A 26,728-nucleotide genomic window follows, 5' to 3' on the forward strand; every position below is an offset into this window, starting at 1 on the left:
GAAAAAGGATTATTAAATTAAACCTTATTTTCTTAACAATTAATCAAAGAAATATTTTCTTTGAAAATGACCCTTTCTAAGAAACATCAAAAGTTATTTTTATAACTCTTAAGGAAGATCAATAAATTTGAACTTAAATCCTTCTCATCCAAGAGCTCCGAAATTCACAAGTAAAACCCTAAACATAAACATGGGGGGGGGGGTAATCAACACTAAAACCCTAAAGCATGCATCATTTGGATCTTTAACCATTGACCTTATCGGATAATGATACTAATTGTCATAAATCGAGGACAAGGGTCAGTCCACACCATCCAACTGCAATACCTTGCAGTCTTCAGCAATGGCAGACACATGAAAGAATTGGAAGGGGGCACACCTAATTTTTTTTGCGTCCCCCCAAAATGTGAAAAACTTTTGCATAATGAAGTAATGAACAATATGCAAGACAAATTCATTGCAAACATTGAAGTTTAATACATATATCAAATGTGCACGATTACAATACAAATAGTTCAAAACATGAAAAGAGAAAACAACAATTTAGCAACTTCGCTATTCCTCTTCATTTCTAGACAATTGAAACATTCAAACATTAGCAATTTAGCAATTTTATGTGTTCTTCATCATTATAACACTTAACAGAAAGAGAAAAATATACAGAGACATGTGTACAGAGAAAATAGTTGAAACGTTGAATCTTTCCGAGAGGCAAAGAAAAGACTCACCTAGACCTCGGTTCTGGTCGCTCGACGTTCAGTGCGGTGGCCGGCGCCCGACGGTCAATGCGGCACTGCAGCGGCCGTGGCACCGACTGGGCGGCGCTGCGACGGGGCTAGGTTAGTGAGCTCGTGAGGCATGAGGGCAAGGCTGCAGAGGGCGGGCAAGCGTCGGACGCAGAGTCGACGAGTCATGGGCGTGCAGGGCCGGCGGGCAGCGGTAGTCGGGGCGTGGGTAATTAGCGGGCGATGACTCGAGCCTGACCTCGACGCTATCTCCGGACGATTAGACTCCAGTTCTCCACGAACCTCCAGGCTCCAGGATGGGCCTTTTTTCAAGGGGTATACTTTGGGCTGGCAGAATTTCTGGGTGGGCCACACCCCCTCCCCGTTGCGTCCGCCCATGGTCTTCAGGCAAGTTCATCGCTTGCTCATGCCACCTTGAGTATTTTTATCAAATTACTTGCAAAGTATTATACTTATCACTCCTGCATTTAAAATCAAAATATTACTTTTACAATTATGAATATGACTATGTGGTGGGCAATAGAACCATGGTATGAGTTTGCTGGTGGTTCCATTGCATTGGGTTATTCATCTAGGATTTAACAACAAATTTCATCCAGTGATTCTTGTGCCGTAATACTCGTGTTTACCATAGGATCTGGAGTGGGACGGAGTAGTTAGTTGTTCTTTTCCCTCTCGCATATCAACGGGTACACCTACCGGTGGGCTGGCTGAGACTGGCAGGGAGGGAGCCCCGTATTGCTTCCATGGTTTGCTGTATCTAAGAGGGGTTGTAGGGTGTGTCTAAGGGTCATGCGCTGAGGGGTAAGCGACCAAGGTGAAGTCGGAATCTAAACTCAGCATGGCTACAACATTTGGGTGGTATGCGAGGTCGCGGGAAGGCCTAGTGATTGGCTAGGACCTTATACCTGACCTCACACCAAGGAAGTGTGAATGAAATCTCGAGCCCGGCTGGTAACAAGGATAAGATCTCCTATGGGCAAAGAAACACACCTCTGCAGAGTGTATCGAATTGTGGCTTGTCACTCCCTATTCCGGTTTGGAACTGCGAATTCCGCCGGAAAGGAACTCCATGAAGTTCTAGACACCGGTGAAGGCTGATGGACATAGTTCTTCAGAATAAAAGCAACCTTTTAAAGAAATGTTTACAAAAACATGTATGTCCTTCGACTTTCTGGTTCATGGTTGTAGTTAGTGCATTAAAAACATCTTTCCTATAATGAACATGTTAAGTACGCTCGTCTCATCCCTTTTTGAATCCCATGCTTAGATTACCAGAACAACACAGAGGAAACCAACGAAGGAGCTGAGAACGCGGAGGACGTCTACTACGAAGAGCCAGAACTGTCGGGGTGGACTACCTGATCGAGTACGAAACTGAGCAAGCCAACGAGGAGGCGTAAAGAGTAGAGTCATTATCTTAGTAGTAGTTGATACGTCTCCAACGTATCTATAATTTCTGATGTTCCATGCTAGTTTTATGACAATATCTACATGTTTTGCTCACACTTTATAATGATTTTATGCATTTTCCGGAACTAACCTATTAACAAGATTCCGAAGTGCCAATTCCTGTTTTCTGCTGTTTTTGGTTCCAGAAAGGCTGTTCGGGCAATATTCTCGGAATTCGACGAAACAAAAGCCAAACATCTTATTTCACCGAGACGGACCAGAACACCGAAGGGGAGACGGAGAGGAGGCCCAGGGCCCCCAGACCACAGGGCGGCGCGTCCTAGAGGGGGGGCGCGCCCAGGTGTGGTGTGGGCCCCCCAGGCACCCCCTTGCGCCGCCTTTTCGCCTATAAAATCCCTCGAGACCTAAAAACCCGACACCAATTGATGAAACTCCAGAAAGACTCCAGGGACGCCGCCGCCATCGCGAAACTCCGTTTCGGGGGACAGAAGTCTCTGTTCCGGCACGCCGCCGGGACGGGGAATAGCCCCCTGAGTCATCTCCATCGACACCACCGCCATCTTCATCGCCATCGCTGTCTCCCATGATGAGGAGGGAGTAGTTCTCCCCGAGGCTGAGGGCTCTACCGGTAGCTATGTGGTTCATCTCTCCCATGGTGTGATCTTTATGTGATCATGAGCTTTGTATCACTATTAATCTATGTGCTACTCTAGTGATGTTATTAAAGTAGTCTATTCCTCCTCCATGATGTAATGTTGACAGTGTGTGCATCATGTAGTACTTGGCGTAGGTTATGATTGTAATCTCTTGTAGATTATGAAGTTAACTATTACTATGATAGTATTGATGCGATCTATTCCCCCTTTTATAGCTATTGTTGACAGTGTGTATGCTATGTTAGTACTCGGTCTAAATTGCAATGGTCTATTATGCACTCTAGAGGTTACTTAAATATGAACTCCGGAAGTTGTGGAGCTTGTTTACTCCGGCTTGAGGTGTGCTTTTATAGCCCTACACAATGAATGGTGTTTGTTATCCAACAAGAGAGTGTTTGAAGTAGCACAAGAGAAGAGAAGTTATTTATTTATGTGATCATTGTTGAGAGTGTCCACTAGTGAAAGAATGATCCCTAGGCCTTGTTTCTAAGCATTGAAACACCGTTTCCAACAAGTTCTGTTACATGTTCGCTCGCTGCCATCTTTATTTCAGATTGCAATTACTACTTACAATCATCCATATTACTTGTATTTCACCATCTCTTCGCCGAACTAGTGCACCTATACATCTGACAAGTGTATTAGGTGTGTTGGGGACACAAGAGACTTCTTGTATCTTAATTGCAGGGTTGCTTGAGAGGGATATCTTTGACCTCTACCTCCCCGAGTTCGATAAACCTTGGGTGATTCACTTAAGGGAAACTTGCTTGCTGTTCTACAAACCTCTCGCTCTTGGAGGCCGGACACTCGTCTACGGGAATAGAAGCGTGCGTAGACATCAAGCTATTTTCTGGCGCCGTTGCCGGGGAGGTAAGATAAAAGGTATTCACATCCTCCGACTACTAAGCTATTTCCTAGCACTGTTGCCGGTGTGTGAGTGCTCGAAGCTATTTCCTTTAGATCCTGCAATTATATCTTTTTGTTTCTTGTTTTTTATTTTCACTAGTTAGGCTTAATGGAAAACAACAAAAAAAATTAGATTTCTTTATGAACTTTATATTGAATTAGGACATGATGTGTTTGAAGAGAGAATTAAAAAACCCATGGAACTTTGTTTGCAAAATAGTTGTAGCAATGTTATTAGCATGAACTTTTTGAACACTATTATTGCTAATGCTATGGAAGAATTTAAGCTTGGGGAAGCTGATTGTGATATTTTTAGTCCCCCAAGTTTTGAGGAGAAAATTTTGTTTGATGATACTTTGCCTCCCATTTATGATGATTATAATGATAGTGGTATTTTGGTGCCACCTACTATGGAGGATAAAGTTTATTATGATTATACCATGCCTGCAATTTATGATGATTACTATGATGGTTGTGATAGTTTTACTCCCACTATTACTAATAAAATTGATTATGCTTATGTGGAGAGTAATGATACTTTTATGCATGTGAATAAGAATGATTTATGTGATAGTTATATTGTTGAGTTTGTTCATGATGCTACTGAAAGTTATTATGAGAGAGGGAAACATGGTTATATTCATCTTAATAATATTAAGTTTCTACTCTTTATGTTGAGAATCTTGAAGTTGCGCTTGTGTTGCCTTTCTATGCTTATTGCATTATGCTTACATGACTTGTTTATTTACAAGATTCCTTTTCATAGGAAGTGGGTTAGACTTAAAAGTGTTTCTTATTTGCTTTTGATGCTCTCTTTTGCTTCAACTCTTATTTCTTGCGTGAGCATCATTAAAATTACTGAGCCCATCTTAATGGCTATAAAGAAAGCACTTCTTGGGAGATAACCCATGTTTTTATTTTGCTACAGTTTTGTTGTGTTTTGGAAGTTGTTACTACTGTAGCAACCTCTCCTTATCTTTATTTTATTGCATTGTTGTGCCAAGTAAAGTCTTTGATAGGAAGGTTGATACTAGATTTGGATTACTGCGCAGAAACTGATTTCTTGCTGTCACGAATTTGAGTAGATCTCTCTGTAGGTAACTCAGACAAATCATCGAAAATTCATGAGTGATCCTCAGATATGTACGCAACTTTCATTCAATTTGAGCTTCTTCATCTGAGCATGTTAAGTGCCTCTAAAAAATTCGTCTTTACGGACTGTTCTGTTTTGACATATTCTGCCTTTTATTTCACATTGCCTCTTTTGCTATGTTGAATGGATTTCTTTGTTCCATTAACTTTCAGTAGCTTTGAGAAATGTCCAGAAGTGTTAAGAATGATTGTGTCACCTCTGAATATGTGAATTTTTTATTATGCACTAACCCTCTAATGAGTTTGTTTTGAGTTTGGTGTGGAGGAAGTTTTCAAGGATCAAGAGAGGAGGATGATACAATATGATCAAGAAGAGTGAAAAGTCTAAGCTTGGGGATGCCCCCGTGGTTCATCCCTGCATATTTCAAGAAGACTCAAGCATCTAAGCTTGGGGATGCCCAAGGCATCCCCTTCTTCATCAACAACTTATCAGGTCACCTCTAGTGAAACTATATTTTTATTCCGTCACATCTTATGTGCTTTACTTGGAGCGTCTGTGTGCTTTTATTTTCGTTTTGTTATTTTCATTCTCTGAATAAATTCATGCTTGTGTGGGAGAGAAACACGCTCCGCTCGTTCATGTGAACACTGGTGTTCTTAGCTTTACTCTTAATGTTCATGGCGAAGGTTGAAACTGCTTCGTTCATTGTTATATGGTTGGAAACAGAAAATGCTTCATGTGGTAATTGGTATATGGCCTTGAATAATTTGATACTTGGCAATTGTTTTGAGCTCTCAAATAGATCATGTTTAAGCTCTTGCATCATGTACTTTGCACCTATTAATGAAGAACTACCATAGAGCTTGTTGAAATTTGGTTTGCATGATTGGTCTCTCTAAAGTCTAGATATTTTCTGGTGAAGTGTTTGAACAACAAGGAAGACGAGTGTAGAGTCTTATAATGCTTGCAATATGTTCTTATGTAAGTTTTGTTGTACCGGTTCATACTTGTGTTTGCTTCAAACAACCTTGCTAGCCAAAGCCTTGTACTGAGAGGGAATACTTCTCGTGCATCCAAAACCTTGAGCCAAAACCTATGCCATTTGTGTCCACCATACCAACCTACTATGTGGTATTTCTCTGCCATTCCAAAGTAAATTGCTTGAGTGCTACCTTTAAAATTTCATTCCTTGTCTTTGCAATATATAGCTCATGGGAAAATAGCCTTAAAAACTATTGTGGTAAAGAATATGTAGCTTATGTATCTTATTTCTTATAATTTGCTTGTTGAGCGGTAACCATGTTTCTGGGGACGCCATCAACTATTACACTTTTGTTGAATATCATGTGAGTTGCTATGCATGTTCGTCTTGTCTGAAGTAAGGGTGATTTATCATGATCAAATGGTTTGAGTATGCATATTGTTAGAGAAGAACATTGGGCCGCTAACCGAAGCCATGTATCATGGTGGAAGTTTCTGTTTGGACATTAATCCTCAATCTCTTATGAGAATATTATACTGTTGTTGAATGCTTATGCATTAAAGAGGAGTCCATTATCTGTTTTCTATGTTGTCCCGGTTTGGATGTCCTTAGTTGAGATCTATCAAAAACGAGAAATCAAATGCGATCTATCTCCTTGGACCTTTGTATAGGCGGCATAGAGGTACCCCTTTGTGACACTTGGTTGAAACATATGTAATGCAATGATAATCCATGGAAATCCAAGCTAATTAGGACAAGGTGCAAGCACTATTGGTATTCTATGCATGAGGCTTGCAACTTATAGGATGTCTTATGCATTACACATATGAATTATTACTACCGTTGACAAAATTGTTTCTATGTTTTCAAAATAAAAAGCTCTAGCACAAAAATAGTAATCCATGCTTCCCTCTGCGAAGGGCCTTTCTTTTACTTTATGTTGAGTCGGTTTACCTACTTCTTTCTATCTTAGAAGCAAACACTTGTGTCAACTGTGTGCATTGATTCCTACATATTTGCTTATTTGCATTCACCATGTTACTTTGTGTTGACAATTATCCATGAGATATACATGTTGAAGTTGAAAGCAACTGCTGAAACTTATATCTTCCATTGTGTTGCTTCAAAACCTTCTACTAAGAATTTATTGCTTTATGAGTTAACTCCTATGCAAGTCTTATTGATGCTTGTCTTGAAAGTACTATTCATGAAAAGTCTTTGCTATATGATTCAGTTGTTTAGTCATTATCTTTACCATTGCTTTGAATCACTTCATTCATCTCATATGCTTTACAATAGTATGATCAAGATTATGTTAGTAGCATGTCACTTCAGAAATTATTCTTTTTATCGTTTACCTACTCGAGGGCGAGTAGGAACTAAGCTTGGGGATGCTTGATACGTCTCCAACGTATCTATAATTTCTGATGTTCCATGCTAGTTTTATGACAATATCTACATGTTTTGCTCACACTTTATAATGATTTTATGCATTTTCCGGAACTAACCTATTAACAAGATGCCGAAGTGCCGGTTCATGTTTTACTGCTGTTTTTGGTTCCGGAAAGGCTGTTCGGGCAATATTCTCGGAATTCGACGAAACAAAAGCCAAACATCTTATTTCACCGAGACGGACCAGAACACCGAAGGGGAGACGGAGAGGAGGCCCAGGGCCCCCAGACCACAGGGCGGCGCGGCCTAGAGGGGGGACGCGCCCAGGTGTGGTGTGGGCCCCCCAAGCACCCCCTTGCGCCGCCTCTTCGCCTATAAAATCCCTCGAGACCTAAAAACCCGACACCAATTGATGAAACTCCAGAAAAACTCCAGGGACGCCGCCGCCATCGCGAAACTCCGTTTCGGGGGACAAAAGTCTCTGTTCCGGCACGCCGCCGGGACGGGGAATTGCCCCCGGAGTCATCTCCATCGACACCACCGCCATCTTCATCGCCATCGCTGTCTCCCATGATGAGGAGGGAGTAGTTCTCCCCGAGGCTGAGGGCTCTACCGGTAGCTATGTGGTTCATCTCTCCCATGGTGTGATCTTTATGTGATCATGAGCTTTGTATCACTATTAATCTATGTGCTACTCTAGTGATGTTATTAAAGTAGTCTATTCCTCCTCCATGATGTAATGTTGACAGTGTGTGCATCATGTAGTACTTGGCGTAGGTTATGATTGTAATCTCTTGTAGATTATGAAGTTAACTATTACTATGATAGTATTGATGCGATCCCCCTTTCATAGCTATTGTTGACAGTGTGTATGCTATGTTAGTACTCGGTCTAAATTGCAATGGTCTATTATGCACTCTAGAGGTTACTTAAATATGAACTCCGGAAGTTGTGGAGCTTGTTTACTCCGGCTTGAGGTGTGCTTTTATAGCCCTACACAATGAATGGTGTTTGTTATCCAACAAGAGAGTGTTTGAAGTAGCACAAGAGAAGAGAATTTATTTATTTATGTGATCATTGTTGAGAGTGTCCACTAGTGAAAGTATGATCCCTAGGCCTTGTTTCTAAGCATTGAAACACCGTTTCCAACAAGTTCTGTTACATGTTCGCTCGCTGCCATCTTTATTTCAGATTGCAATTACTACTTACAATCATCCATATTACTTGTATTTCACCATCTCTTCGCCGAACTAGTCCACCTATACATCTGACAAGTGTATTAGGTGTGTTGGGGACACAAGAGACTTCTTGTATCTTAATTGCAGGGTTGCTTGAGAGGGATATCTTTGACCTCTACCTCCCTGAGTTCGATAAACCTTAGGTGATTCATTTAAGGGAAACTTGCTGCTGTTCTACAAACCTCTGCTCTTGGAGGCCCAACACTGTCTACAGGAATAGAAGCGTGCGCAGACATCAGTAGTCGAGCAACACCGAACATTATAGAATAGAGCTTCTCGAGTAGCCATGTGAAAGGACACGGATGTCGCCCAGAGGGGGGGGGGTGAATAGGCGGTTTAAAACTTTTACGAGATGGGCTTAACAAATGCGGCATAAAACTAGCGTTTACTTTGTCAAGCCCAAAGCCTATATACTATGGTTCACCTATGTGCACCAACAACTTATGCTAAGCAATACAAGCAACTATGTGATAGCAAGATATATAACTTCAAGCACGAAGGCTGTCACAAAGTAAAGTGCATAAGTAAAGAGCTCGGGTATAGAGATAACCAAGGCACGCGGGAGACGATGATTTAACCCGAAGTTCACACTCTTGCGAGTGCTAATCTCCGTTGGAGAGGTGCGATGGCTTAGCTCTCCCGAACGCCACAAATGGCCTCACCTTGAGGTGTGGTTGCTCGATGCACACCAACGCCACAACTGCCTCACCCCAAGATGCGGGAGTCACACCACACACCGAGCGCCATGAAGGCGCCCCACCTTATTCTCCGGTGACCCTCGCCACAAAGGCCTAGGTCACGATTCCACTAAGGGATTTTCTTCGAGGCGGAACCCGGGCCTTACACAACGGTTGGGGCACACATCCACAACTTAATTGGAGGCTCCCAACCAATCACCACAAAGTCCTAGAATCCGTCTAGGGTTCCAAGAACCCAAGAGTAACACCTTTCTTGCTTTCACTTCCACGAACCACCGTGGAGAACTCGAACCTACGCACCAAATGCAATGGCAAGAACACCACAAAGATGCTCAAGTCCTTCTCTCTCAAATTCCAACAAAGGTACAAAATCTATTGGGGGAATAAGAGAGGAAGAAAAAAGAGGAGAACACAAAATTCTCCAAGATCTAGATCCTGAAGATTCACTCACAAAGAGATGATATGGTTTGGTCAAAGTGTGGATCTAGATCTCCTCTCTCTTTTCCCTCAAAAGGGGCAAGAATCATGGAGGGATAGAGAGATAGGGCAAGCTTCTCAAGATCAACAATGGAGGAGAGAGAGAGTAGGAGGAGCAGCGGCCCAAGGAGGAAGAAGGGGGTATTTATACCCCCCAAGAAAATCGAGCCGTTGCGGATATTTGGGGGCGGTCACCCCGAATTATCCGGCCCTCTGGAAAAGTCCGGCCAAAAATCCGCCCTGGATCCAGGGGAGTACTGAGAGCCTCGCTAGAAAGTCCTTAGCCGATTTTGTGGGGCCGGATATTTTGCAAATATCCGGCCCGGATTATCCGTCCTAGCAAACTTGTAAAAACAAAATCTGAAGATTGGTAGCTCCCAATAGAGTGAAACCAATTTTGTTGGAAAGGGGACGACAAGAGCTACCCAACAAAAAGTGAAAATATGGAAACCAGTGGGGGTGATTTTCTATTATTTTTAGAGGTGCAACACCTCAACATGAGAAACCGAGAAAATCACCAAACTCGAAAACGCAACAAGTGATCTATGCGAAATCCGTTTTCGATGAACTAGAGCTTGTCATGAGAATAAGCACAAGCTCTCCAAATAACAACCAAGAAAGATGATGCAAGGATGCAAAGGTTTGAGCTCTCCGGAGGATACGATCGAGTTACTCACTCGAGATCCCTCTTGATAGTACGACAACTAAACTATAAACCGGTCTGCAACTACACCATGAGACCGGTGAGAAAGAAACCCTATCAAGAGCAAACCTTAACCTTGCACATTCCAGTTGAGCTTGATGATGACGGTCTTGACCGCAACAAGATGGGACCTTTCTTGATTGTGCTTGCTTGATGAAGTCATGCAGAACGCTCCCCCATACTCCACTATGGGAGAGCTTCTTCTTCAGCGCATCTTCACATATCCATTATCACCATATGGATGTCAAACTTTAAGCATATGATCTCTTCTAGTGGGCTCATCTTGAACTTGCACTTCATTTCTTCATTCTTCATCATGTTGATGTCTTGAAGTAACTTGATGGCTCACTTCATCTTCATCTTCAAGACATACTTGATACTTGATATCCTTCATCAATTTCTTCTTATTGCAACCTTGAAGCCAACATATGGTTCAAGCATTGCCTATGGACAACTCCTAAAAATATAACTCAATGCAAACATTAGTCCATAGGGATTGTCATCAATTACCAAAAACACACATGGGGGCTCCATGCACTTTCACCATGGTACTTAGGCTACTTCTACCAGTAGAGTTCAACTAGAACTACCGAGTTATCCTATATGGACCCAGGAGGAGCTCCGCTGTGATGCGTATTTATGGCTTGTAAAATTAAGTGAGTAATAAGGACTAGCTATGTTTCTGTTGTACCACTCCGCGAAATGTAATATTTGCGGATTGGTACTTCGCAACTGTTATATCCATGACTAGCATACTACAATATGCAGTGGTATGCAGGGTCACCACACATCCCTCTGCAAGCCACGTAATACGCGATCGATGCCTCGTGTGTTCTAGCGACGCCAAACCCAGGAGCTTGCGTGAGAAGCTTCCTAAAACCTCTCTCCTCCGTCGAGAGCGGCCTCGACTCCATCACCACATCTAACCTTAGGACGAGCTCATTGGCGATCAAGATCTACTACTTATTACTGCCAATGAACCGGCCTTGGCAGTGGCGGCCAGCTTGGCGGCCAACCGCTTGAAAGGGTTGGCAATGGCTTGGCCTGCCGACCAAGCACCCTCCATAGTCTCCAGGATAACCCTCCACCTTTGGCCAGAAATCCTCGAAGCGGAAACGTCGCATCGGTCTCATCTCCACTGCCAGACTGAGGAGCAGGGGACAATGGTTTGTGGTGGACGAACTCAGGGCCGATAGGAAAGAGGAGGGGAAGGTCACCTCCCAGTCCACGGTGGAGAAGACTCTGTCGAGCCTCTCCATGGTCACATGCTTCCTCTCATTAGACCACGTGTAGCGACACCCACTGAGATAGAGATCCTTAAAGTCCAGCTCAGAGAGGAGGCGACGGAACTTGCCCATCATACACCTATTGAGGTTGGCGTTGTTCTTATCCGCAACGTCCACGATGAAGGATTAAACTTTATAATGTATCTTAAAGAAAATTATCGGATGGTCCTTGTGCATATACTCCAGCTCCACTCCATAAATCTTGAAATACTAGAAACTTTTTTTAAGGTGGTAGTTGGTCATTGGTCAATAAGATACGGTGGGTGATTATCGAATAATTGCATCAATGGGGACTAAAATATACAGTACTCCACTAGCTATCAATGGAGTATATTGAACAAATAACTAGTTCGCATGACTATTATAGCGCTAAGGGCATCTCCAGCGGGCCGATGCATTTCGGACGTCCGAAATGTCCGTTTGCGTCGGCTCGCGGACGCGATGTGGCCCAGGGCGACCGTTTGCGTCTTGGGTACCTCCAGCGGTGCCGACGCATTTTTTTACCGGGAACAACGTCAAGGTCGCTAATGGCGTTTTACGTCTCGTCGAGGACTACCGCCGGCGATTAACTGTTCCCGCGCGACGACGATCGTTCCCGCGCTTGCCCAATACATTGGCAAGTTTCGCCGGCGTTTCGCACGCGCGGGAAACGCCCTGCGCGCCAACGCCGTTTCCCGCCCCGCCGTGGCTATATATGGTGGACACCGGCGGGGGCGACGAGCACACCTCAAGCTACCATCCGTCCATGGCCGACCACATGAATTGGGAGCGCGTTGTTCACATGTGCCGCCAGCTCCACCCGGAGGAGGAGGAGGACGAGGTAGCCGCCGCCGGCGTTGAGGCGCAGCAGCTGGACCAGGAGGTGGCGGCGGCGGAGGCGGAGGTCGCGCAGGCGGAGGCGGAGGCGGCAGAGCGCGCGGAAGGGCGCCTCGCGGCGACCAGGGCGGAGATCGCCAACGCCATGGCCGAGCTCGCCGACGCCAGGGCCGAGCTCGCGGAGGCGTGGGCGGCCATCGCGGCCCCTCCAGCCGACGCCGTCATCCACGACATCACGGACGACGACGTCCCCGTGCCCATGATCTTCGAGTGCACCGGCGACCAGCGGATTCTGCTCGCGTCCTTCGAGTCCCTGGCTGGGGACGCCCAGCGACGTCAGGCTTGGCTGGCGGAGGAGGAAGCCCACAGCTATGCGATGGCCATGGCTGGGGGGTTAATGTGTTCCGACCTGGACTCGCTTCAGCGTAGGGGCCCTTCTCCCGCGCGGGTCGAGCAGGAGAACCGCGAGCTGGAGGCCGCCATCGCCGCCCGGGACGAAGCGGTGGCGGCGGCTAGGGACAGGGCCCGCTTCGTCGCCGACATGGCGGCGATCCTGGCGACGGTCCAGGCGAACGAGGACGCGGCGGCGGCGGAGGAGGAGGAGGCGCGGGCGGCGGCGGCGGTCCAGGCGGCGGCGGAGGAGGAGGAGGCCCAGGCGGCGGCGGAGGCGGCGGCTGGCAAGGTGGCGGAGGCCCAGGCGCTGGCCATGTGGGACAGCAGCCTGGCCGAGGCCCTCGAACGGCGCAGGCGGCAGGACGAGATATCCGTTCGCCGGCGTGCGGAGTGCGTGAAGCGCTCCCGCTTCGACGACGGCGCCAGCCCTTCCGGCGGCCAGTAGTAGGGCGCGCGACTGCGAGTAACCGAGGCCGGTGTAGGCCGCGCGACGGCGAGTAGGTACGGCCGTTGTAGTTTTAGGTTAACTCGACTAACCATCTCTGTAAAGATGGTCCTTTTGGCCAATCAATAGTAATGAAAAAATCTTTTGCTTACCTAGTCACTGCCGATCGGGCCAGGATGTACCCAACGCGGACATTTTCCGCGACCGCCGAGCGTCCGCAGAGACGCAAACCTAACGCATATTTGAGCCAGGTTTGCGTCTCCGCGGACGGCCCGGTCACTTTGCGTCCCCCGCTGGAACAGGTCCCAGACGCATTTCCGGTCACGGCGGACGAAAACGGTCGATGAGCGACCGTTTCCGCCGCTGGAGATGCCCTAAGGCGTAAAAGTCACGTACCCGCCTGCTTCTCTATCTTAATCATATTCATCTTACTAGTGCCTGCCAATTTTCTAGTTCGTACCTAGCTAGCTGTACAACAATTCCCGATAAATATGATTCACCAGTTCCACTAGCTAACTCATCTTTTCGAACGTTTTATTATCTGCAAACCTGAAATAACAGTTTCCTAAGTATCTACATTCTTCAGAGATAAGAGATCAAGCGATCACCCAAGAATTGGTCAAAATCCTGATCAGATATCTTCTGACCACTTTAAATATGAATTGGATTTGGCAGCGACAAACACGAACCCTTCGCTACCCTAGGAGGCACTGGGGCAAACCCTATCATGGCTAGAAAAGCCCTATTCTCCTTATGTTCCCACGCCGCGGCTGCCACTGGCCCCAGCCACGGTGGCGACAGTCTCGGCTATCAAAAATGGCCGCCGATTGATGGAGGTGGAAGCAACCGGCTGATGTTGCCCTTGCCAGCTCATTCAACGCTCGCTACTGGGAGTGGTACCACGGCGGTAAAACGCAACGACTACAGGTGGCACCAGGGGCAAAATATTTTCATTGCACCAAACCAACGTTTAACATACATCTATTGGGTTTGCGTGATGGTGTCCAAGATAGTAGATATAAAACAAACATGCTCTAACTTTAGCAAGCATAATAATAGTGAAAAAAAGAAGATATTTAAACTTCTCAAACTGTGAGTGGTCAAGGTAGAAGTAGGATGCCGGAGCATCGATCTCCTAGCTTAGGATTTTCACACTTTCTTCACCATTTGATAGCCTTAGAGCATCTTCAGTCGCGTCCCCCAAACCGTCCCCCAAAGCGATTTGGGGCGCGCCGGACAAAAAAAGCGTTCCAGCCGCGTCCCCCAAAGCCCTTTTTTGTCCGGCGCGCCCCATTCGGTGTCCGGCGCCCGAGCCCGTCCCCGTCCCACGGGGACGCACCGGGGACGCCGGACACGCGACAGCGAGGCGGGGAGTGGCGGGGCCGACCCGTCGGCGGCACAATTAATTTAAACCTAACCGTCGCCTACCTCGCGACGGAAGTTGTTGGCGCGCAGCCGACGGTGCGAGTTCCCGCGAGAGGGCGCGGCGACGCGTCCCGTCGCGCCTAGCTCCGCGTGCCGGCGTTAATGAGCGCCACCGCTCCTCCGCCTCCCTCCGGCCTATAAAAGGGGCGCCTCTCATCGTCCCTCTCACACACAAACCCTAGCGCCTCTCTCCCAAACCCTAGCCGCCACCATCTCTCTCAACAAGACTCGACGCTATGTCTGGTAGAGGCGGACCTCGCGGCCGCGGCCGTGGTCGTGGTCGTGGTCGTGGCCGCGGCGTAGCTGAACGCTCGCCGTCGCCTTCCACGCCGCCGCCTTCATCATCGTCGGAGATGGACGTGGAGCCGGACGTCCTGTTCGAGTTCGTCCACGTCCTCAAGGGCGACCCGCGCGGCATCCGGAGGCTGCCGGACTCCTTCGCCGAGTACGTCGGCGGCGTACGCCCGCGCACGATGCATCCGCGGAAGCATTCGTGCGGCTACCGCCGGTGGATCGTCAAGGCGATCTACGACGCGCGCGGCAAGATGTACCTCAACATCGGGCCGGGAGAAGTTCGCGCGCCACCACGGCCTCCAAGCCGGCTTCATCCTCGTGTTCTCCTACTTGGGCAACGGGGACATGAAAGTCAAGGTCTTCGACGAGAGGCGCTGCCTCCGGGACTACCACGTCGACGGGGACGACGACGGCACCGACGAGGAGGACGGCCGAATGAGTGTTGTTTCTTCGCAGCGAATACGTGCACGGAGGTTTCTGCTCGTTCGCCTCATCGGTAGAACCAACAAGGGCACCATCCTCCCGCTGGATTTTCCGGTTTAGGTGACTGGGTGTGCCCTCGAGTGTTCTTTCTTAGCAGCGAACACACGAAACCTTCGATGCACGGCCTAGTTAGGTTTAGTTTCTTTGCAATATTTTATATTTGTGTCCACCATGGTTCAAACTATGTATTAGTTTGTGGAAAACCATGTTCCAAACTGTGTTTTCGTGTAAACCACGTTCCAAATTATGTATTAGTTTGTGGAAATTGAAATAAAAATGCCAGAAAAATTATTTTAAATGTTTGGGGGCGGCGTTTGGGGGACGCGGCTGGGGAGCGACGTCCCCCAAACGCGGCACGAACGAAACACGTCCCCCAAACGCTCGATCCGGCGCGGTTTGGGGGACGGTTTGGGGGACGCGACTGGAGATGCTCTTATATTATGCAAAAAAAAATCACCACATAACATTTTATATTTGATTTTATGCATGAAGTAATTAATAGACAAGATAAATCTAACACCGCTATCAAACTCAACAATAAATTTTAAAACTGAAGAACAAGCGTGTTGCTACAGTGGGAATAATAATAATATAAAAGAGAATCGAACTGAGTGACCAAAAATCACTTCTGCAGAAAATCTATTTTACCTGGTAAGAGTGGAATAACATATTTAGACTCACCTAAGAAAATCTGACAAAAATTAGGGTAGACAGATGACAAGTTGATGCTTGGCTGTTATATTTTCAGGAACTTTCTGTACTTCCAACAAGCGTAAATAAATTTGACAATGAACAACAAGTGTGCATAAAGACCAGTTCAAAAGGTAGAACACCAAAAAAATCTAAAGGGAAAACTTGGCAATTTGTTTTGGAGAAACATACAAAACAAAAAAATGTATGTCCTAAAATATAAGGTGACTCAAAGAAAAATAACAGAGAGTAGAAACCAATATTTTAAACTGAAATCCAAGGTTCCAAAATCTACACGAGACATGCAAGTAAGAATAAAAGATTAGTTCAAGGCAATCAAACCCAAGATAGACGAAGGAGAAGGGGGTTTCGGGAGCATCGATCCTCCAGTTTCTGGTTTCTCTAGTTATTGTTCTTTCTTCTTATCATCTCCATGTTTTCCCCAGACCATACAATTTTTTTTTATTTCTGTGTAACTTCCATTAACTACAAAATGATTAATTCTCCAAAATGATGACAATCATAATATAAAGTGTTTAACAAGAATTTTAAATGAAGGGTACTTAGGTGGTACGTTGGTTTCCACATAAAAGCATGATTTGGGCTATACAAGAACTTCAATAGGAGAAACCAAAAAAAAAAGGGGAAGTGCACTCAAAATCATTTTTCAGCAACAAACGACAATATTTGATGGTCACTGCTTTCGCAATTGCTATTACCCTGTTAATCTCACATGCCAAATATGGGCGATTGCTCAAACCATATATAACCAAACCTTCCGGTAGGTCCCACAGTTTTTCTTCAGTTTATGTTCTCAAGATGTACCATATATCATGAAGATTTAAAGAAGTGGAATTTTACTCAAATACATTTCAGCAGACCATAATACACAGACATGCATACAAAAAGAAGCATAAAACAACAAAAATAAATTGAGGGCTAATGATGATACTCATATCGAACCTGAGAGAAGATACTGGAGTATTCATCTATATTGTCAACTGTCCTCCCAATTTAATGGAATACAAGTTCCAGATGCCAAGTCAACTGAGGGTCTTCTACATCCAAACTAAACTCATCTTTCAATTCGAAAGTCAAAATTGTATTTCTGAAGTACCACTTGTTAAGCTGATCCTCATGCATAAGATACTTTAGATAACTGCTAGAGCCATCGATTTTCGTACAGGACCATCAGGTTTCATACTCTAAAAGAAGAACGATACAAGTGCTAAACCCTCCTAGTAGCACTACAAAACAACCTCAAATTCAACGTGCAGACAAATATTGTCTCCTGTATTTGTACTGTTGTAGTACTAGTTAACTAGCTAGAGTTGCCTTTTCAAAAGGAACTTGCTTTGTTGATTTACAAACGAAGTGTAGTTATAAAGTAACAGAGAGAGTTGGTTTCTAGTAAGAGCTGGTTGGGCTTAGGTGGCCCACAACAATATATAGATGTCAAACCTACTGAAGTCCGGCCCACATCAGCATTCATCAGATATTTATTAGCCTATATCAGCAGTACTTTTTTGGTAAATTTTTGTTAAAATATTGCAACTTGTATTATTCTGAAAATGTGCTACCACATCCTATAGGGGTACCGAGGGAGAAGGGACTATAAAGCCTGAAAGGGGAAAACATGATAATGAGGTCTATCAAAAGAGATGCCCAAATGCGTGAAAGTCTCTTTCTTGTCCAGTTTGTTTATACTACTTGACTAAACTAATGTGATGCAAGAATGTAAGCTGGCTCTAATATTTTGTGCTCTCCGTGTCTACTTTGTTGGGCCCAAGGGATATATTATATATCTGGGATCATGTCTCTAGGTTGAAATTTCCTAAACCCCAAAGTGACATGAACAAACAAGCAACCCAATGTTGCCACATCCCACTAGAGGTTGAATCACACTAGCTAGCTTGGTGGCACATATAAAAATCTATTTTTTAAATTGCATGATCTCTACAAGATATTATTATGTTCACCACTAGATACAATATTGGTGGTAGGGCCAATTATTTATTTAGGGCAAGTGCATGGCCTGGGATGCTTTGTTTGACTGGTACAATTATAGCTATGAACACACATCTGAACCATTGTATATAGTACTAGTATATAATCAGCTAATGACTAGTTCTACATACAAACATTTTTTCTGTGCAACCATTTCTTTGGCATGACAAGATTATCCATGGGACTAAACAAATGCTCTCTTGTTGCCATTGCCAATCTGTTATCAAATCGCTATCATGGCGATTACTTTACAAGTACGTACGTGGGAGAGTGACTATTGATCATAGACATATTCCAGTGGATCGTGGAGATAAATAATGGTTTTATACGGACCTGATTGAGAGTATATATAATATTAACAAGAGTAGCTTGGCAGGAAGAAGGGGAAGACTAGAATTGCTTTCCATTAGTGCCAAACAAAGTCAATAAAACTATTAATATGGTATACTTCAAGAGAGAAGGTTTTTTCTTTACATGCTTCAAGAGAGAAGTTGGTGTATATGCAACTACTAATCATATACTAGTAACAATTAACAAATATGGGTACCACCGATCCAGATATAGAAACACAATGAAGGATGAGGCATTGTCATCCTAGGAATTTGGCAGCAACTCATTCTTGTAGAGAAATCTATGGAATTCGTATATCCAAAATAAGGCATCGATGTTAGAAAAGAATGCAGAGCATATATATGCACCTCTATTTTTGTATGAAAAACATTTTAAATCATGTTCTGTTAAAAAAAAGGCATATGAGAATCCCTGGTAAAACAGCTACGCATACAAAAAAAAGTTTATGTTCTCTAACATCTCAAACTAACATCAAGGGTACAAAATATTGAAATGCACATTCTCCCAACAATTTCTTCAAGTTTGCAACAGTTTTCTTGTTTTTCTTCCGAATGAGGACATTGTATATAATACTATTTCTGGTTTTCTTGAGAATGGGGACGTTATATATAATACTAAACGGATTCTCAAATCCCTATAAGCACACCCAAAAAATATCTCCTAGAGGTACTATTCTGATTTGATGCCTGACCAGCTTGCAGTAGAGTAGCAGCAGTGCTATCATATTCCGTTGCCTTTGTAGTTCCTAGCTCCCTAGCTGGCTGCATAGCTGATGGATCAGAGTGGTAGATTTACATTGCTGTAGCAGGCATATGATGGCCAGTAGTAGGTCAGGGTAGGGAAAATAGCATACGCGTAGGATAGGCTCGGTCAGTGCATGTGCATTTATCACTTACTGCATGCTACACCGGTAGTACCTTTCAGATCTCTTGCTCAGGTGATGCGATCTACTGCCTGTACTGGTAATAGTATGTCGAATAACGTGATTGAAAATGGCTTGTATATTGCAAATGATGTACTCTCACACAGTGGCAAAAAGTATGGCATATTTAATAGTGCAGTTTTCATATTTGACGTAAATTTCTTGTATAACATTTTGTTGATATGGTTACAACAAAAGTTTTCTAGGAAAATTGATATATACGAACCTAACTGTGTATATCAATGATGTGTAACACAATGCACATGTTGATAGACTGTTAGTTGACAAAATATGAACTTGACAGTCAAAATACGTCCTACATTTTTTTTAAAAAAAGAGAGCATTCTTGACGCAATCAATTGTGTTTTCCCAATTCGTACGATCATTTTTTTTCCTCTAAAATGCATCACATTGCCCATGAATCCATACAAATATCAGTTCACACTATAATTTTTTTAGAAGTCCATCCTTCCCTTCATCTTTTGTGTGTGTGACTGACAACCCAGATTCAAGACTTATATTTTGTGAAATGAAAAGGATTCAGATTTTTTAATTATTATGGAGAAGGATCCAGAACACCTTTTGCACCAAACGCACTCCACCCTGGATAGTGCAAAATAAAAGTGAACATGTCTGTCTCAGAGACCTCCACCTCTAACCAATAATTTAGTGACCGCGGTGGTTCAATCTACTATAAGTGTTTAGTAGTCACTAATACCCTACCTTAATAAGTTCATTGCATAAGCAACATAGAAATTATAGGCACTACATAACCAAACACGCTGCAAAGCCACGGGACCTGACTATGAGCGCGCAGCTCAACCTGTCAACCTGAAAGAGTTCAAAGCACGCTCCAGCCTCCAAATCAGGTGGAGGGCAAGATTGCCCAGTTTATCCAACACTTGTACCCAACGTTTCAGCCTCATGGTTTCCTGCCAAGTTACGTCGGAAGATGGACTTCTGGGGGTACACAACACTACAGTCAACAGGAGTTGCCAACTTCAACATCCCTGCAAAAGTAAAGCAGCTGATAAAAACGTACGATTTTTTTACATGCCAACTGGCATGTGTTGTGTATTGACAGGTACAGAAACTTTTCTCATGACTTAGCCATCAGAAACAAACGCTGGACCTTCACAAATCATTGACAGTGCCGAGACAAAAACACAACCAGTGAGACAGGAGGCTTAAACATTATGCTTCTTGCGTAATTGATGGAGATGTCTTTGGTTGCTATGTACAAGGCCCAGATTACATTTGAGCTCTAGTCAAACTTTTTTCTCCTCTTTTTTTTTGTGGCTTTCTACAAAGTAAATCAATAACTAGTGCTCCACAACAATACAGGTGTTCTTAGTCTTGCAGTCATGGTGGCGGCTTGATGGGATGGGCTATGTACAGTGCGTCAACGTGATATCTTCGAGAATAATGCCAGCAATCCACCGCATAGTAAATGACCAGATTTAGAATTCCCAAACCAGCCTCGTGCAGAAACTATTGGCACGAATATGAATTGAATGTGTTCCTCTATGGCCGGATCAGATGAAATGCCCTGGCTCGACTAATTTGATATCCCAGCAGAAGGTTCAGAAGCAGAATATGTTGTTGCTGATGACTTCTTACTGATCTCAAGCTCTTGTTGTTTCTTGAGATAACTCTGTGCTGTCGAAGTGATTATCTGAGCGATGAAATTCATGATCATGAGCCACACCACGGTATTCCAGATCAAAGAGAATGACAAATTCCACTTCTTTCCCTGCACATGGATAGTTCAGAGGTTTAGGGGAAATGGCAACTTTCTGGAAAAGGGGACAATAACAAGCTAAGGAAAGACTGCGGAGGAAACCAAAAAAGGCAAGTCTTGACATGATAAAATGTTCTACTCCATTACTGCTGATATGTTACCATAATAATGTATCTAAGGGATCCATCAGTTCATCCAACTGAATCAAGCTAATGGAATATGCAGACTGTACTTAGGACTTGGTTAAATAATATATGTCTGTTGGAAATATAGGAGAGCACAAAATATTTCTGCCAAGTTACTACATTATAATTAAAATTTAAAATGAATTTGCACTGAAGTAATGACAGAGAATTAGAGATCACTTAAAGAAATGAAACAACACAGCTGATTTAGGCAGTCAATTTTAAATGTTCAGAACTGTTTCCAGACGTAAGAAAAAACTGTACCTTTGCAGACCTAGCAGCAACACTGGCTATTAAAAACTTATCCTTGGCTGTCTTCAACTTGGCCACTAAAGAGGGAAGGATCGATGATACTCCAGGAATATTGCTAAATAGCCTTTCCTCCAGCAGTTCAAGAAGTTGGTTGTTGCAGAGAGTAATTACCAACGTTGTCTACATAAGTCATTTGTAAGATATGGGATTACGGATGTGCCAGTATAACAATTGGAAACTAAATGTAACATAGGAGCAGTTGTACAAACAAGTTTGAATGTCGCAAACCTGCATATAAACCTTGATAAAGGCCTTTCCAATTAAAGTTGCCAGAAAGAACTTCCAGAAGGGGATGTTAAATTGTCCACACAAAATACCAGCAAGATCAAACAGAGGGTTTGGCACCTGATGAAGGAAATGTTAAGAGTCTCTCCAACTGTCATATTTAACAATGGAGCAATAATATGCATTATTTGTACACTACCATTTATTTGTAACCATCCTTCAAATAATAAATTTTATGGCCAAAGATAACTGCTCTATATTTGCAATATTGCTCCACTGATCAATAGGAAAGTCATGACCACATTTTATATGTAGTTTTTCTATAGCAACTATCATTTAAGTGGGGAGAGAATGAGTTTCCCAAGTAATGTAAATGGAGCTCAGCTAAAATCTTAAACATTTAAAGAGCTATACAAAGCAAATGCAAGTAGGAGACATAATCAAACATGTATCAAGCAAATAAATCTGCACAAGAAAGAGACTAACCGAAGCCAGTAACAGTATTGTCGGGAAGTTCAGATGTTGTGAGTGAGACATAAGCCAGCGCTTGGCCCGGTATAGAGTTGATGATATAAAACCTTCTTTTGAGATAGAAGCATCCAGTTCTGCTAACTCTTCGACTTTTTGGCCTGACATGCTAGCTGTTGTTCATTTGTAGTAACATGAGTCAGTTGCTTCAAGTAATTTTCCCTAATTAACTACAGAAACTTAGAGCTATTAGCCTAAGTCTAAGGATTGTTTAGCCTTAACATAGGTCAATCTTATGACCGCTTATTGTGGTCAAGACCCAACTGATAAGCCAGATAGCTCAGCTCATCATATGGTTAGCCAAATCACTCACAAATGGGAATGAAAAAATTGCAATCTAAAATACCCTTTGTAGACTGCAAATACCGATACTGAAAATAGCAAGACAATACTCGCTGAAGACTTAGTGGGAGCATGGATAGAAGTTAAATGCATTCCAGATCTAACATCTAAGCAGGACCAAACAACTGAACTGTACAACTACTCTGCTAGGATAACCATATTTCTAAGTGGAGCCATTACTGGAAGATGTACGTAAATAAACAACAACTGAAAAAAATGATGGCTGTCACTCATCAAAGCGTGCTACAAATGTTCGCTTAATTTGTAGTTTGTCAAGAAGCTTCTTAATCACAAAACTATGCAGATCTTTCTGATGCACAGATTCCACATCGAGGTAACTCTGACATGTTCATGTAAATTTAGATGCAGTTAAACATTTATGCATGATTTTAAGTGAAACACAACTAATGTTCTAAAGTAATACTTCATCCATCCCATACTATAAGATGTTATTACAACCAACTACAACCTATATTGGTTGTAATAACATCTTATATTATGGGACAGAGCGAGGTAATTTTGAAGAATAAAAAAGTATGGCATGAAATGCAAAAACAAAAGAAGTGAGCAAACATAGAAGTACTACAAAAAATCTATTTGGCAAGAGCAAAGCAATACAAACATAACCTGCTCTAGAGATAAAATATGGAGGAAGCTCCCCAAGTGCAGTTCCAATGCCCCAAAGAACAGCTTCAAGATGAACTTCATGCAGTATTTTGCTAAATGGGATTGTCTTCGGATATATTGCAGGTCCAAACTCTAGACAGTCTTTCTCCAACCACGAAGGCCTCCTTTTAAGAACAATAGTGTCATAAGGAGCACTCTTTAAATCAATCCGGCCGCACTGAACCGCTTTCATTGTAAAAAGGGCGATATGAGGCCCTAAATACAATACAAATGTGTGCAAACCAGAGCCTGCGAAATAAAATGATGACTGAGGATCGAACAACAAGCATAGTCTTACTAACCAAATGCTTAGCTGCTAGGCAAAAGTTTTATTCAATAGATTAACTCTTCTCACACAAATACAGTTGAACTTTGGGCTTTACCTAATCCAATAGATGAAGCCACCCCTAGTATAACCCACCATAATCCAAATCTGGCATACGAAAGTAGTTCCTGCATATGCTGCATTGAAAACGAAATACAATATTTTATCCATGCTGCAAGAGTGCACACACCACACCCCATCAAAGAAAGGAAAGGAAGAAAGCACATATGTTCATAGAAATGGAGCTACCAGAAAATTACAGACTTATCAACAGGGCCTGCTTATCAACTAACATGGACAAGCCATTGCAATTGAACTGAAGCTTTCTTAACACAGGTACATGTATAGTTGCCAAAATGCCAGATCGAGGCCTTGGACCAGCAGCGCATACACAGATACATCACCTAAGAATTAGAGTAAGCAATAACAGTATTTAACTTGAGAACTCTTTCGGTACTATGGCGGGGCTACTAGATTACACCCAGCCAACTAGGTTCAAGTCGCATTTCAACCTTAATTTAGATAAATACAGGGAATAAGTCTTATTCTGTCTCATTCAAGATACATAAATAATTTATTTCACCGTTTGAAAGCAAGAGCTTCATGCATATCTAGACTGTAATGCTAGTCCTCTGTGTTAATTTGTGCACTAGTAGTTCCATTCAGCATATCGCCACTTGATTAGTCTAATCTGAAAAATATAGAAATGAGCTAAACAAATAAGAAGATGATGATACCTTCTCATGCGGGCCGTCGATAACCAAGAGAAGCACCCAGGTAGTAACAACCAAAAGAACCACGAACTTCAACCGAGCACCTCCTTTCATAACACAAGAACATGTGCTTCTTATACTCTGTCCAATAGCTAGCACAAATAATGCGAGTGTTTTGAAGGGCTGTGATGTCAGCGTTAAACTCTCCAGATCCAAGCGATGCTTATCACGAAGGCCTGAAATATATGGTAAATCTATCATCGTCAACACACCGAGTAGTCTTACTTTTAGCTTATTAAGATAACAACGCTTTCAGAGAATTCTAAGTTCATCTGATGTTACAATGAAGCTGGCATAGGCTGTGAAGAATCCAATGGATGATACACAACCTAATTTGTTGCCATTTATGATACTTCGACCAATAATTACACACGTTGTGCTGTGCATGAAAGAATTTTTTTTACAGCTAGCTTCCATAACATAATTTGATAGTGACCGCAATAAGCAGCATTTCTATTCTAGAAAATAGTTCACACCAAAAAGACTAGATTTATTAATTATTATACTTGGTAATTCCAAAACACACCACATGAGACCGAAAACTGAGAAAATTCCGATAAAAAATATCACCTCTAGCCAATCTTTACGGGAAGAAATATATTGGAAGTAATGAATTAAAAGTTACTTATTGCAAATTCCATCTTCCCACAAAAAATAAAACCTAGCTTAAATATGGAATTTATTTCAACTGTAAAGTTTCAGAAGCGGAGTAAATAACTCGATTCTTGAAAGGTAAATAGTGAAAATGGCCATCAAGTATGACGAACAGGATCATCTCTCTACCTCCAACAGAAAATAGAAGAAGGGAACCAAAGACAACCATGCAATTTCGCTATTCAAGAAACAGGTCAATCAATCGGTGCTCTAATTCATGAAGCAGTGAATCATTATACTCTTCTCAGACGACAATAAAAAAAGTCACCACTAACTTGTACGTATGTTTAAAAGAAAGACTAAGTTGTACGTAAAAGAAAACAAACAAAATGCACCAAATTTGCGGGAAACCCTCAATGAAACGCAATGCAAACCCACAGCGCAAAGAAGTTATGAAAAAGATAACGCCGTCGAAACCACATGAATCTGAAAAAAAGGGGACAAATTTCTAAAGTTCAAAAGCACAAAAAACCAAGATGGACAGCCATCGCGAAGAACAGAGCGAGATCAAACAACCCGACGCCTGACCCAAGGACTGCATCGACTCACTCACCGGATACGGCCTGATCCTCGCCGACGGCGTTGTGCCCCATCTCGAGCGCTGTTTCCCCACTCTGCCGCGATAGATCTGAGCTGAGCAGCACCTGTTGTAGCAGGCCGCCGCGGCTATGTAAACAAAGGGGAGAAAGAAAACGCGCGAGCTTCGCTGCTCGTTTGGCGCGGAAACGCCTCGCCGCTTCCAGCGGTCCGGTGGAGAGGGGGATCACGAGCTCGGCAAGTCGGAAGGGGCACAGGAATCGCTCCTCTTTCTTTTCCCCCCGGAAAGCTGCTTTCTGGTTTTGTTACGGTTACGTGCTCGCGCTTTCTGGTTTTACAAGTCAGAAATAAACGTTGGAATTGCTTATCTTTGCCAAGGCGTTTTTGTTTCTTCGGTTGGAGAAGGTATTGTGTAGAAAAGTAGTTTACTCATAATTATTGATGGATAGATTCTTCTTGTACCCAGTATTTAGGAATTTTGTTCCTCAAGCTAACTTTTCTCTTCTTTCTCAGTAAAGAATATTTAATATAAACATTCATAGGGTCCTGTACTTTTTAAAATACCAGTTGTATTTAAAAGTTTTAACAAATGTTTTCATTCAAAAGAAAATACTCCCTCTGGTTCAGTTTATAAAGCACGCACGTCGTTTAAGAAAAAAATTGACCCTTATTTTGTTTAACAAAATATGAATTATATATCACAAAAACTATACCAATAGAATCTTCTCTTGAATATGAATCCAACGGTATACTTTTACAACATATATCTCATATTTTATTGACTAAATGTATGATCAAAGTTTTTTTAAACGGCGTGTGTGCCCTATAAACTGAATCGGAGGAAGTACTCCCTCAATACATAAAAGATGTTTTTACCTTGCCATCGTCAAGTTGTTGTCTCCATCAAGATCCTAAATTACGAGTGGAGAGCATTTATCACCGTGATCCATACCTGGCCATGGGCAGCCCGGCCCGGCCCGAAATTCCTAACCAAATCCCGACCCGACCATGTCTCCGGGCCGGG

General features: G+C 43.2%; 1 protein-coding gene across 1 annotated transcript; it reads right to left on the reverse strand.

The window, feature by feature from the left end:
* Window positions 1-20,532: 20,532 nt before the first annotated feature.
* LOC124677254 (vacuole membrane protein KMS2-like) lies at window positions 20,533-26,023 on the reverse strand. The gene is made up of 8 exons (XM_047213256.1): window positions 25,721-26,023; window positions 24,478-24,689; window positions 23,799-23,877; window positions 23,377-23,664; window positions 22,366-22,520; window positions 21,883-21,999; window positions 21,607-21,774; window positions 20,533-21,169 (listed from the first exon to the last, which is right to left on the reverse strand). Exons 1-8 carry the CDS (start codon window positions 25,758-25,760, stop codon window positions 20,975-20,977), a joined length of 1,254 nt encoding a protein of 417 aa, XP_047069212.1. The 5' UTR covers window positions 25,761-26,023; the 3' UTR covers window positions 20,533-20,974.
* Window positions 26,024-26,728: the final 705 nt, after the last annotated feature.

This window comes from Lolium rigidum, chromosome 7, assembly GCF_022539505.1.
Source record: "Lolium rigidum isolate FL_2022 chromosome 7, APGP_CSIRO_Lrig_0.1, whole genome shotgun sequence".
NCBI lineage: Eukaryota > Viridiplantae > Streptophyta > Magnoliopsida > Poales > Poaceae > Lolium > Lolium rigidum.

Coding starts and splice junctions, on each gene's coding strand:
- LOC124677254 (XM_047213256.1), bottom strand. CDS start 25,760: ATGGGGCACAACGCCGTCGGCGAGGATCAGGCCGTATCCG. Junction 23,665..23,798: donor GGCTTCATCTATTGGATTAG/GTAAAGCCCAAA, acceptor TTTATTTCGCAG/GCTCTGGTTTGCACACATTT. Junction 22,000..22,365: donor CAATACTGTTACTGGCTTCG/GTTAGTCTCTTT, acceptor TTCCTTCATCAG/GTGCCAAACCCTCTGTTTGA.